The sequence below is a fragment of the Heloderma suspectum genome, chromosome 2 (genome assembly GCF_057233095.1).
Source record: "Heloderma suspectum isolate Gila_16-S chromosome 2, 16-S_ref, whole genome shotgun sequence".
NCBI lineage: Eukaryota > Metazoa > Chordata > Lepidosauria > Squamata > Helodermatidae > Heloderma > Heloderma suspectum.
Window position 1 is genome coordinate 310,870,322 of NC_139459.1, and position 13,544 is coordinate 310,883,865.

The window sequence follows — 13,544 nt, forward strand, 5'->3', positions numbered from 1 at the left end:
CTATTGTGGTTCTTTGGTATGTATAACATTATGATGCATTTGGAAGTAAATTGGATGGCAGCTAGGATGACCTTGGACAAGGTCTCTAAGGGCACAATCCTATGCAGATAGGCGGCTGCTTCTGAACTCGGAGGGGACTGCCTATCCAATGCAGGACAGGAGAAGCATGGAGGGATCGTTCCCTCCGCGCTTCTCTTGCCCTGCATTTTCGGCTAGACAGCCGATTTTGGCTGTCTAGCAGTGGGACAGCGGAGCGGGGGAGGAGGCTGCTGGATGACACTTTGGATGTGTCGTACTGACATTTCCACCCTCCCTGCCCTGGAACGGCCTCTGGAACGCCCCGTTTTGGTCGCTCCGCACTCATCTTGTGAGGAGGCAGCGTGGAAGGGGGGAAGTTCGGTTTTCTGGGAACTGACCTCAGACCGTGGGCTCCAAGGTCAGTTCCCAGAAAACAAGATATCCTATGGCTGTCTAGCCGACTAGTGGCCACAGGATTGCTCCCTCCATATGTCTGTACAGAGAGTCTGTACAAAGATGGTGAGATGGCTTCCTTACCATCCAAAATAAAAGGAATGGAAACATACTGAAGAGTTAAGACTGCTGAGGTCACAGAGAAGATGGATTGTCAGATGTTTACTTGTCCTGCAGTAGCCACTGTAATCAGTTTAAGGTTTACAGGAAGACATGTTGAAAATGCCATTAGAATTGCTGAAAAAACTTACATTCCGGTTCCATGGGAACATATTGAGAGTGTGAGGCTGCTATCAAAAATGACAGCATGTTTGTAGTTCCCTCTGTACCCTGGAGGGGAATAAATATGAGTGCTAGTTTAATGAACTATTCATAGATGTCTGGCTGATAGCAGAATACCCAGAAGCCTATGAAGAAGTACATTCTGTATAAGGGAAGCTCCAGTTTTGTACAGCTGCCTATAAAATGAGCTGGCTGGAAAATCCTGCTGTAATCTGACATTTATATTCTGAATGGTGTCACTTGAAGTAAAAGATTTGCATGAAGAACAGAAGAGGGCAAAGGAACAATATTAAAAATGAATACAGCACTTTAGAATGTTCAATGCATGTCACATACCTAATTTCAGAAATCCTTGTTATAGTCCTGCAAGGTAGACTAGTATTATTGCCAGCCCCCTATTGCAGGTTTGGAGTTGGGGCTGAGAGACTGTGCATAAGAACGTAAGAGGTCTATCTAGTCCAGCATTTTGTTCACACAGTGGCCAACCAAATACCCTGTGCAATAGTGCTGTCCTACTTGTCTTCCCCTGTCCAGGGAGGTAGTAGTCGACCTGTTCTGGTACAGGTTGTACTCTTGTTGAAGGATCATGTTTGCAGTCTGGGGGATGATCATTAATTCAACTCCATTATGAGAGGCCCAAGTGGCCTGCTGCAACCCCTACCGAACAGACGCCCGCTATAGTTATCCATGCCCTGGTAACCTCCAAGTTAAGACTAGAGCAATGGGTTGTATGTGGCTCTGCTTTTAAAAACTTCCCAGCAGGCCCAGATCCAGATTTCTGGGGGCCCTGGGCAACCTGTCCCTGGTGGGCCTCCATGCCCACCAGCCTGCTCCAGTGCTTGCTATTAGAGTTATATTTGTTTGGTAAGTTATAGAAGTGTAGTTTCAGCGTGTAACTGGTGCAAGGCAAGTGCTATAGAAAGAAACACACGCTGCTGCTTCAAAAGCAAATAATGTATTGGGAGTTCATAGCTCTTTGGAAAAAAATAAGTCTCTGAAGTAAAGGTTGAGTGCGGCCATTATAGTTGCACTGTTCAGAAAAAAGGAACACTTACTACCGGTGGAGAAGGAAGGAAGGATGGAAGCAAGGAAAGTCTGAGAATTTCAATCTACATCAAAGGATAGCAATCTACATCATGGCTGGCTGAGGCATGTTGGGAGGTATAGGACTTTTTCCTGTCTAAACATGCACAGTTTTTCCTGTCTAAACATGCATCTCCCGAGACTTGCTTTTCCTAACCTGGTGCCTTCAAATATGATGAAGCTCCCATCATCCACACCCACTGGCCATGCTAGCTCAAGGGGTGATGGGAATTGTAGTCCAAAATATCTGAAGGACACTAGATTGGGGAAGACTGCCTAGACCTGGGATTCCTCACCCCTGGCCTAGACAAACAGCTAGACTATCAGCTTCCAAGGTTTTTTCCAGCTAAATGCACTGAGAGAATTCGACATAAATGGTTTCTTTGGCTTCTTCCTGGAAAGGGGGGCGGGGAGATTAGACTGTATTTTCAGATCTGTCCTGACTTCTCTTAAAAATACCAGCCAACAGGGAAATACAATTGCAATGGAAATGATAAATGACGTCTCTTTAAATAAAATCTTTCCAGTGCCTTTTTGTACATCAATGGTTGTGTCCAAAAGGCAGAGTGGAAAAACAGTAATTGGCTTCATTTTTATCCATTATATGCTCTTGCACTCTGGATTTAGACGAATATTATTATGTAAAACTTTAAAGTTCCCTGCTGGACATAGAAAATTAAAAAAACAGGAACTGTATAGCGTATTCTGATGATACACGTGTTGAGGCATTTAGTAGAATTTTGCACCATCTAAGCAATCAAGGGTGCAATCTAATGCATGTTTCCTGCCCGTATACTTGTAGAATCATAGAATCATCTAATAGTAGGCTCTGTTCATGTACCCACTAGTTAGAACAGCTAGACTCCTGAGTATAAGAGGCAGGGCTTTCATGGTACGGCCCCTCAATTGTGGAACTCCCTTCCTGCTGCTTTGCACCTTACACATTTGGTGCAGGCCTTTAGGAAAGCTTAAAAAACTTATTTTTCAAACTGGCCTCCTTGAAGTAGGTAGTTAATACATGTGTTCTGTTCTCAAAAACTGCAAACATGGCTTAATTTCCTCAATTTTGATAGTGCTGTGTTTGTATGTGTGCATATGTGTGATGCTTTGTGTCCAGATGTTTTATGAGAAGCAGAAAAGCAGGATATAAATGTATTGAATAAATAAACAGTCAAATTGTGCAAGCCTTCAGAGGAGTGATGAAATGCACATAAGAAAGATTAGGGAGGAGTGGGTGAAATGCTCAAGTTGTAGGGTAGTATCCAATGTTAGTCCTATGTTGAGTAGACTCATTGAAATGAATCAGACTTACATCAGTCACAGCTAACTTAGCTCCCATTGATTTCAATGGGTCTACTCTGTGTAGGACTAACATTGGATACTACCCATTGACATGTAGTACTGTCATGTATCTTTCACCTTCATAGTGACAACAGGTCTTTTTAACAACAGCATTTATTTCACAAGACTTGGGAAGGGGTGAATGGGTCAGGAATGGTGGGACGCTATCAATAATAGATTCTATGCAATATTGAGTGGAGAGAAGTGCCCCACTTAAATTAGAAATGGAAAAAGCCCCGTTTCACTAGTGGCTGTTTACATCATTATCAGTGAATTTTAAAGCAAACATTTCAACTATAAGAAAAAGGATGAAAGCAGCTCTGGGAAAACACAGGAGGGTTACAAATTGAAGTCAGCGTTGTCTGGACTCCCTGAAAAATTCTGTGAGTGACACAAGACAATTGTACAATAAAAACACTGTCTGGATGCACTCTGGGTATAAGGCAGCTTCCCATGTTTCCAACAGGAGTTCAAGCACTACTAGATGTCACCCTCCCACCCCTATGCAATCCCCAGGTTTTTATTGTGCAATTGTTCTTCCTCATTCATAGAATTTTGCAGGAGGACCAGAAGCCATCATCTTCATATTGTACCCCTCCAGTGTTTTCCCACCACTTCTTCCATCTTTTTTTTAATCAGAAAAAAAAACCTGTTCAGGAAGAAAAGACAGCACAGCTGCACAATTCGTTTTGATTGGCAGCGCTAGGAAGCTGTTCCTAGGAAGCTTCTGTTTGGAAGCACCCAAAAAGGGTAAGGTTGTCCTCCAGGGCTCTTTCTTGTAAACAGGCTTGCTAGGAGAATTCTGCTGGCTGACTTCCCAGAAAACTATTTCCATTTCCTATGCTGGCTGGAGAGGATGGGAGCCATAGTCCAACACATCTGGAGGGCACCCGGTTGGGGAAGAGGAACATGAGGAATGTTTCTATACAATGAAATGGCCCTGCAGTCAGAACTACACGGGGCCTTACTTACTACAGAAGCTACTTCCAGCCTTTGGGAAGAGGCTTTGTAGCCTACCATTAGTGCTTTGGCCAGAGAGACTACAGTACCCAACAGGCTCCGCGACAGCCCCGGATGTGAGTTTTTTGTTTGCTTCCAGGAAGTCCCGGAAAGCGGAGAACGCGGGTGATTTGGAGCTCGGTAGCGAAGTTCTGGCAGCGCCGGGTGGGCGTCATGTCTGCCTCGGCTGAATCCCAATGGCCTGAGCGCCTTGTCCCGCTGAAGGTAAGTAGAGGGAGGCGGAAGGAAGCCCAGCCTAGTGCGCAGCGCAGCAGTGGCGGCATAACAGACCTAGAACTGCAATTCAGTTCCAGGATGGCTGTCATCGTTAAGCAGATGACGCACCGATGCGGAAGAGTGCCCCTGAGTATGTGCAGAATGCTTTCCGCTCATCGCTGAGGAGTCGTCGGTAGCCCCATAATGTTTGGGACTAGAGGGAGGGGCTGCCAGGACAGGAGGGCGTATCTTGGAGGCAGGCTGAAGCCTGGGTGGTGTCGCTTCTGGAAAGCTCTGCCTTGAAGCGTAGACTTCTCAAGGGGAGAGGTGGTGCTTTCCACGCACGAGAGCTCCAGCTTGAGCCGCCGCTTAAAAGGTATCTCTCTGTAAGGTAGTAAAGTGGGGAAGTGGCTCTCTGTGATCCTCAGATCGGTTGTCACTCATGGGTGACAGATTTATTTATTTATTTATTTATAGGATGTATTAGTCGCCCTATATCGGCCTTCCCCAACCTGGTCCCTTCCGGCTGTGTTGGACTACAACTTCCATAATTCCCAGCTTACTGCCTAGGAATTATGGGAGTTACAGCCCAACATATCTGGAGGGTGCCAGGTTCTGGAAGGCTGCCCCACAGCTCTCAGGGTGATGTATATAGCTTTCATTTGTACTCTTATTGTACATTAGATCAGAAGCTGCAAATAAAACAATACATGAAACGCAGCAGAAGATAAAATAACAGGCATCACGACAACAAGAATTAAGGAAAGCAGCACAGGAGTTATGATGTATGTGTAGAATTAATTCTCAGCTAGGTATGTTAATAAAGAAAAGTGATGCACAAAATAAAAATAAACATGACGTTATATGAAGTTTAAACCTTGAAAACAGTGCCAAATCCAGCTATTAATAAGCTACACTGCAAAATGTCCTCTTCCAGGATACTGCATTCCATCACCCCTCCCCCCACTGCCTCTCTAGTAGTTGTGCCTGTTGATAGACCAATGTTGCTCTCTAAGTTTCTGCCTGGTCATATTGAAATACTTTATTCACTAGGCAGTGACAACTGCTGCTGATGACTGCTTATGCATCTGTTTGGAGATGCCTGCAGTTGTCATAAGTTGTCAGTGGGAAAAAATGTTGCTACGCTGCTAGGTTTGACCCTGACTGCTGTAGTGCTAAGAGGCAAGCTGCCCCACTCCTCTCTTTGCTCTTAAATGGCACCATAAGCGGTGGGGGAGGGGGAGTATGCTGCCATCGACGTAGTGGTATTCTTGGAATATGTGACGCCATTGGATCAAATAAGTCTTTCTAAATTGACTGGCTGAGTGACAGTATTTGACTAGTCAATTGATCAGCGTGCTATCCTAGTTCTGATAACATACTAGCCCTGTGCAGACATTTCCCCATGAACACTGACACTGTGCATGAATGAGGGAGAGGTACAGCGCTCCGCCAGTCCTGCCTGTGCCATCACATGTTCCTGATGCCCACATGTTCAGCAGAAAGTCTGGAAGCAGGCAGCAGTGGTGGCTCTGTACAGATACAGCTGCACATATAGATTCTCAAGTGACTGGGGAAGGCACCCTGCATGATTGGGGTCCCAGCTGCACATATAGATTCTCAAGTGACTGGGGAAGGCACCCTGCATGATTGGGGTCCCAGCTGCACATATAGATTCTCATGTGACTGGGGAAGGCACCCTGCATGATTGGGGTCCCAGCTGTATGAGTGTAGGGTTGCCCCTTACAGCGATTCCTTTGCAGATGTTGTGGGGGAGGTGGGGGTGGTCAGGGCCTGCAAACATGTTCCCACTCCCTCCTCCCTGCATGGTGTCAAAGTGTGGATGAAAATGTCTAAATGGGGATACTCTTTACAAATAGGAATGGACCGGTTCACATGTCATGGGAACCCAGGTTATTTTTTAAATCCTGGGTTATCAAGAATGAGCAAGTGTGCTAGTTCACACAGCTTGTTCCCCACCACTTGGCTCCTCTTGTGCAGCTTGCACATTTTTAAAAAGGCATTCAAGTGGTTCCAGGCTTCGCCCCTACTAATCAGATGGGGCATCATGCTAAACCTTTTCTATCCTTAGAAAGCAAAAAACAGGAATCAAACAGTATTTCCTGAGAAATGTGTTTGTACAGAGCCTGTCTTTATTTTTATGTTTCATACAGTGCTTGACGATTTAGGGGTAGGCAGACGCCTCCGAACTTGGAGCGGACCACCTATCCAATGCAGGGCAGGAGAAGCATGGAGGGGATCGTTCCCTCCGTGCTTCTCCTGCCCTGCATTTGCGGCTAGACAGCTGATTGCGGCTGTCTAGCCATGGGAAGGCGGAGCGGGGAAGGAGGCCGTCAGATGACACATTGGATGTGTTGTACCAGCATTTCTGCCTTCCCTGCCCCAGAATGCCCCATTTTGGCTGCTCCATGCTTCTCTTCCAAGCGTGGAGCGTGGGGCCATTCTGCGCTGCCTTGCAGGCAGCGCAGAAGAGGAGGAAGGTCAGTTCTTCAGGAACCCACATATCCTATGGCTGTCTAGCCACTAACTGGCAGCCATAGGATTGCTCCCTCCAGTTCTTTAAAAATAATAATAAAAAATTCTGATAACATTTAATTGTATGTTGTCAATATTTTTTATTATTGGCAACATATAATTAAATGTTATCATAATTTATTAAGGAAACAACTGTATACATGTTTAGACTGAAAAAGTCCTACAGCTCCCAGCATGGCAGACTGGGGAATGCTGGGAGTTGTAGGACTTTTTTCTGCCTAAACATGCATAGGGTTGCACCCTATTTTAAGTATTTTTAAAGCTCCCTTCATCCTAATGGATACCAGGGCAGTATACACAAGAAATGAAAAGAACCAGTGCGTACAAAGTGGCAATAGTTACATTCAATTATGACTACTTTTTTCTTTATCAGTAGGTGCTTTCTCAAAATTACTTTTATTTTTAATTATAATCTGAACCTTTCATTTTGCCCTATATTTACAAAGATATTTTTTTATAATCCTATTTCAGGAAGTGGATAATTTGTTGCGTTGTGGGATATGCTTTGAATACTTCAAGATTGCAATGATCATTCCCCAGTGTTCACATAACTGTAAGTACACATGTGGTGTCCCCCACTCCTGTTTTTGTTTTTATGTATTTTTGAATGTTTATCTTGTTTTTCGGAGCGCCCGGAAAGGGGGTGTTCCTGAGGGCGGGGTGGGGATGGTGGAAGCGCCATTACGACGCTTCCTATGCGCTGTCTACCCTCCCCTCCCCTGCTCTGAGGCTTGACATCTGGAATCGGCCATCTAGCTGCAAATGCAGGGCGGCCAGAGCGCAGAGAAGATCCCCTCCATGCTCCACCCGCTCAGCATTGGATAGTCGGTCACCTTCGAGTTCGGAGGCGGCTGACTGTTCCCATGGGATTGCACCCTTAACTAATCTTAATTAACAGCAACAATCAATTATTATATAAACTGAAATGATCGAGGGGCTGGAGCAACTCCCCAATGAGGAAAGGTTACAACAGCTGGGATTGTTTAGCTTGGAGAAAAGGTGAGTAAGGGGGGTCATGATAGAGGTGTACAGAATTATGCACAGTGTGGAGAATGTGGATCTGGAGACCTTTTTCTCCCTCTCTCTTAATACTAAAACCCAGGGTCATCCCATGAAACTGGTGGGAGATTCAGGACAGATAAAAGAAAGTACTTCTTCACACAGCACATAGTTAAACTATGGAATTCGCTACCACAAGATGTAGTGATAGCCATCAATTTAGATGGCTTCAAAAGGGGATTGGGCAAATTCATGGATGCTAAGGCTATCAGTGGCTGCTAATCCTGATGCCTATATGCTGCCTCCAGTATCAGAAGCAGTATACTCATGTCCTGATTGTGGGTTTCCTGTGGGGCGGCTGGTTGGCCACTGTGTGAACAGAACCCTTGGTCTGATCTAGCATGGCTCTTGTTATGTTCTTATGGAAGCTCCATCTCGTGTGTCATGACTAATATCTATTGGCGTATAGTCATTTATAAAACCATATCAGCTAGTTGTCATTAGTATATGTCATGACAATTCTGTAAGTTAATTGTGCATCATGTGAATAAATATTTGTCCTGAGTCTACCCTCAATCAACTTAGTTCAGTCTAGCCCTTCATTCAATCTACCTAATTTCATTCAATCAATCGAGCCCCATCAACAGCGATCCTGAGATGTAGCGTTGTGTAATTTTTTTTTTTTTTGCTGTTCACTTCCTCTTCAGCATTCAGGCTTAAATATCTTTTTCTGAACTAAAAAGTCACAGGTTCCTTAGTATTTCCCTGTAAAGAAAATACCCATATTCATTTTAATTGCCTCTTTTCTGTATCTTCTGCTCTTACAGTGCCATTTTTTAGATGAAGCGATCAGAACTGTACACAACATTCTTAATGTATCATAGATGTATATTACGGCATTGAGATAAAATGTCATTTAGAGGAACTAAGGTGCATCTGTTCTGTCAAAAATGGCTATTGCTAAGATTTTACTAAAATACTGCTACCATCAGAGTATAGCTTTGGCTATTGGGCGGTATAGAAATGAAATAAATAAATAAAATACATAAAAATAAAATAGCTTTGCCCTTGCTTTGAGAAGCTAGAGGTCTCTTGTCCTGGTTTCTTTTCTCTGGTGTGTAATGTGGCAGATGTCCCTGAAATACTGGATGGAGAGTTTGGCTGATCTGACTTGGCGGTTCAGTAGTTGAGTGCTGTAATTAGTTTTGTAGGTACACTTCTTCAGACAGAGATCTACTACAGTGTCACTACAAATACAAATGAGGCGTAGTGCTGAAGACTGTTCTTTTGGTTCAGTTTCAGTGTTTATCTCTGGGTACATTCCAGCTCCTCTGGGGCATGAATATTGAGCATAATATAAATCAGTCCCATCACGTTCTAAAATGTCTGAGTTCTCAAAGGGCTTGCAGGGCAGACCAATTAAGCTGATTCATATTCATGCAGCTGTAATGCTTCTCTTCTAGTATGGATTTTCATATATGGCATTTTGAATAATGTTACATTAATTGTGTGACTGCTTAATTGATCAGTAGTGTAGATGTTGAATAGGAACTTAGTCAATGGCTCCAGCACTTCATCATAAAGAGTGATGTAAATGGATTAGTTACAGATTTTAAAGTTGCATCAGCATGATAAGGAGCAAGGAATTAGCAAATATTCACCAGTTATGGACCAAATGACTAATGGCCTTAATTCTAGAAAATATTAACTGGTTAGCAAGTTCATAAATAAAAGGACAAATTGAGATAATTTCTTACTATGCTTGCTTGGTTGAAGACTGGATTGATTTTAAATCAAGTGTGTTTGAAATAAATGAGCATGTGGTGTAACAGTTAGCTGGGAGTCCTGCATGACCTTGTCTCTGCTTCTCTCTCTCTGGTTCGTTTCCACTGGCCTAGAAGGGCAGACTAGAGAGCACCCCTCCAGTTGGTGCTTGTTATTGGAAGAGTTGTAGTATGTTTTGGGGTTCCCTGTTGAGAGAAAGGGACGCCCATTATGGAGGATGCCGTGGGTGAGAGCTAGAGACCAGAGTGGCCCAGGTGGGAGACGGCCTGCCCAGTCATAGTTTGTGAACATCGGTGAGCTTCCTCGCCATGGGCTTTTTGGGGGGATTGAGAGGATTAAAAATGTGAGCCTGTTTTCTGCTGCTCTTATGTTGGTTGAGATTAATGCACTTCCAATTTCTGCTCCCGTATTGTGAGATTGTTGCTTTGATAGCTTTTGAATATAATTGGTTTAAATTGTAACGTTTTGTTATTGATGTATTTTCTAATCCTGATATCTTTATAATTTTGGGAAATTTTAATTGTAATGTATGTTAACTTGCTAATGTGGATGTAAATACTATCTTATAAAGCATCTAGTGTACTGTTTTATTCCTTTTACACAGAAAATCAGGCTTTAATACAGTGTGTTTTGACAGAGGGTCATGGATTCATTTTTTATAAACATATGCCTATTTGTCTGTGTTTTCATTTTAAACCAGGGTATTTTAAAACACGGGCACACTTTTATTTAAATCAGTTTTTGAAATCTATCTAATATTTTTAATTAAAAAAAAAAGATTTGTATCCACACTCTTTGGATGGAGTTTGAATTCTGCATAAGAACTGACAGTGCAAGAATTGTACCTTTACTCTGAGTTGTTGCTTAGGAAGTGGTAGTCTTTGGATATCTCACTGGTAGAACTAAAACATGGAGAAGATAAAACACCATTTCCTATAACTTTTTATGTCATGTGACTGCATATGTGGTAGTGATTATGGCCCATTAAGGGTGCAATCCTATGCAGGTTTAGACAGAAAAAAATCTCACAACTCCCAGCATTCCCCAGCCAGCAATGTAGGACTTTTTTCTGTCTAAACCTGCATAGGATTGCGCCCTTAATGTGTTTTATGCCTTTGAAAGCTTTTTGTGCTACTTGCAAGGCGTCCTTATATGATTTCTTTTACTTCTTGAGGTTGGTTGTTTGGGAAATATTTGTTCTCCATTAAAATGCTGAGTACAAAGATAAAAATCATTGTGCTGATGGAAATGAAGATTTTTTTATTTACGCTTCAGGCTTTGCCTGTTGAAAATCAAAGTGAAAAATTTGTACTGTTGTCAAAGGGCCTGTTCTAATTATGTATTGTGTTTTTTCTTCCAGATTGTTCTCTCTGCATTCGCAAGTCCCTATCCTACAAACCTCAGTGTCCTACATGTTGTGTGGTAAGTGTTAACCTCCTGTCATACTGTTAATGTTTAAGGAAATGCTTTACCTTTCTACAAAATGAGAGCACTTGGCGATAACAAAGTCATTCTAGCCCTGTCTATGCCCGGCTTAGGTGTTTTGGCAGCTTAGGTGGACCACTGAACAGCTATCCTTCCAGTACCTTCTCTTCAGTGGCACATGCTGGACCCTGCTCTTCACATGCCTGGTGTTCTCTTTCAAGATATTTCTGCAACTTGGCTTCAAGCCTCTTTAGTGGAATTGCCTATTGTCCTCATTCCCTCTGCTGGCAACGCACCTCTCCCTGCAGTGCTCTTCCCTCTTTCATTTGCTTAGTGGTCTCCCCACGCCCCCTCCCATGGCATATCCATTTGTTTCATCCTCTAAAATGCTGCTTATAGGGGCAAACTACACTGCAAAGTTTACATGAACATTCAAGTAAGGGAAAAAGTTTGCTTCCAGAGGGATGTTGGAGGAAATTTGGAGCAAGGGAGGGGGTGCTTAATCCTCTTGCTTTCTGCCACTTTATGTGTTTACATAAAGGCAAATATTAACATAAGAACAGCCAGGCTGGATCAGACCACGGGTCCATCTAGTCCAGCATTCTGTTCATGCAGTGGCTAACCAGCTGTTGACTGGGAACCCACAAGCAGGGCATGAGCGCAACAGCACCCTCCCAACAACTCCCGCCCATGTTGCCCAGCAACTGGTGTACATAGGCTCTCCGCCTCTGGTACTGGAGGTAGCACATAGCCATCAGGACTAGTAGCCATTGATAGCCTTTTCCTCCAGAAATTTGTCCAACCCCTTTTAGAGCCATCCAAATTGGTGGCCATCACTACATCCTGTGGTAGCAAGTTCCATAGTTTAACTAAGTGCTGTGTGAAGAAGTCCTTCCTCTTATCCTTTTCTCAAAACCTCACAGTGGGGCATGGAGATAGTTGTGAGAGGTATGACTAGAGCAGAGAACCTGTGGGTGGGGAGGAAGGAGTTAAGCAACTCCCCTGCAGCTATTCTGCTCATCCCCCCCTTCCCAAGCTACTTTCTTCTAAAATGAACTCCCCAAAGTTTTTGGGGACAGTCTCTTAAATGCTTTTGCCCATAATGTGTAGTTAGTCCCACAGAACCAGTCCTAATTCACTGCACTGAAGGATTATTCGTGGGTCTAGAAAGGTATTTCAGAATTCTCAGGTCCCACGTCCTCACTTTTTTCCTCCAACCAACCTTCTGCAAGTTGGAAATTACTTTAAATTCCGAGGTGCCAGTCTCAGAGATCCAATTTGCATGGAACAGCAATTGTGGCTTAATTAGCCCATGATTTGCCATGCATGAGCAAGAGCACCACCTGCGGCGCACTCCTCACTTCTTCTCTCTGTAAACAATCTCTGATCGGCCTCTTCATGGGTTGAGAGTGTGGCATGAAAACCAGGAGTGTTCGGTTGCTTAGGGGCAATACCACCCAGTTTGTTTTAGGGTTAACCACTGGGTTGTTTATGGTGAAAAGAAGAAATGAAATGAAAAAGGAGAAATAGAGTTGGGTGTCATCGGTATACTAATGATACTGCACTCCATATGCCCAGATGACCTCATGCAGCAGTTTCATATAGATTGGGGGATATGACAGAACCCTGTGAGATCCTGAGAAATCCTGTAGCACCACCTTCTGGAAGGAGCTGTCAGGATATGAGTAGAACCACCAATGAGCAGTTCCAACCACACTCAACTCGCACAGCCTCTCCAGAAGGATCCTGTGGATTATGGTATTGAAAGCACCTGAGAGATCCAAGAGAATCAATAGGGTTGCACTCCACCTGTCTCTCCACTGGCAAAGGTAATCCCATAGGGTGACCAAGGCAGTATCATGCTCAAACCAGGCCTAAGCCCTGATTGAAATGAATCCTCAAAGAATGCCTGGAGTTTTGTACTAATGTTTGCCAGATTGCACAAAGGTAATAGAGCTAGCTTTGTACATGCAGGCAGACTTTAATGCTGAGGGACACTTAGGCATCCCCTTCATGGATCATTGCCTTGTTGTGGCGAAGGGGCTTGCGTAACTCAATAAAGTCATAAGTATGCTGTGCAGGGCCACCCAAGACGGACAGGTCATGGCGGTGAGTTCTGACAAAATGTGGTCCACTGGAGAAGGAAATGGCAACCCACTCCAGTATTCTTGCTAAGAAAACCCCATGGAACATATCACAAGGCTAAAAGATATGACACCAGAAAATGAGCCCCTCAGGTCGGAAGGTGTCCAATATACTACTGGGGAAGAGCAGAGGGAATTTCCAAGTAGCGCCAGAAAGAGTGAAGCGGCTGGGCCAAAGCCAAACGGACACTCAGCTGTGGATGTGTCTGCTGGTGAAAAGAAAATCTGATGCTGTAAAGAACA

The 13,544-nt window shown here is 43.8% G+C and overlaps 1 protein-coding gene across 12 annotated transcripts in view; it reads left to right on the forward strand.

Moving 5' to 3' along the window:
* Window positions 1–4,291: 4,291 nt before the first annotated feature.
* Window positions 4,292–13,544, forward strand: part of RAD18 (RAD18 E3 ubiquitin protein ligase) — a 213,994-nt gene continuing 204,741 nt past the window's right edge. For 11 of the 12 annotated variants that reach the window (XR_014788554.1, XR_014788553.1, XM_084840274.1 and 8 more), the window contains exons 1-3: window positions 4,292–4,401; window positions 7,420–7,501; window positions 11,093–11,154. Coding sequence is in view for 10 of the 12 variants with exons in the window: in XM_084840274.1 (XP_084696400.1) it covers window positions 4,351–4,401; window positions 7,420–7,501; window positions 11,093–11,154 (195 nt within the window). In the remaining 2 variants the exon portion in view is untranslated. Of the gene's footprint in view, window positions 4,402–4,439; window positions 4,769–7,419; window positions 7,502–11,092; window positions 11,155–13,544 lie in introns of those variants that run through there. The other variant, XM_084840276.1, reaches the window with a different exon arrangement.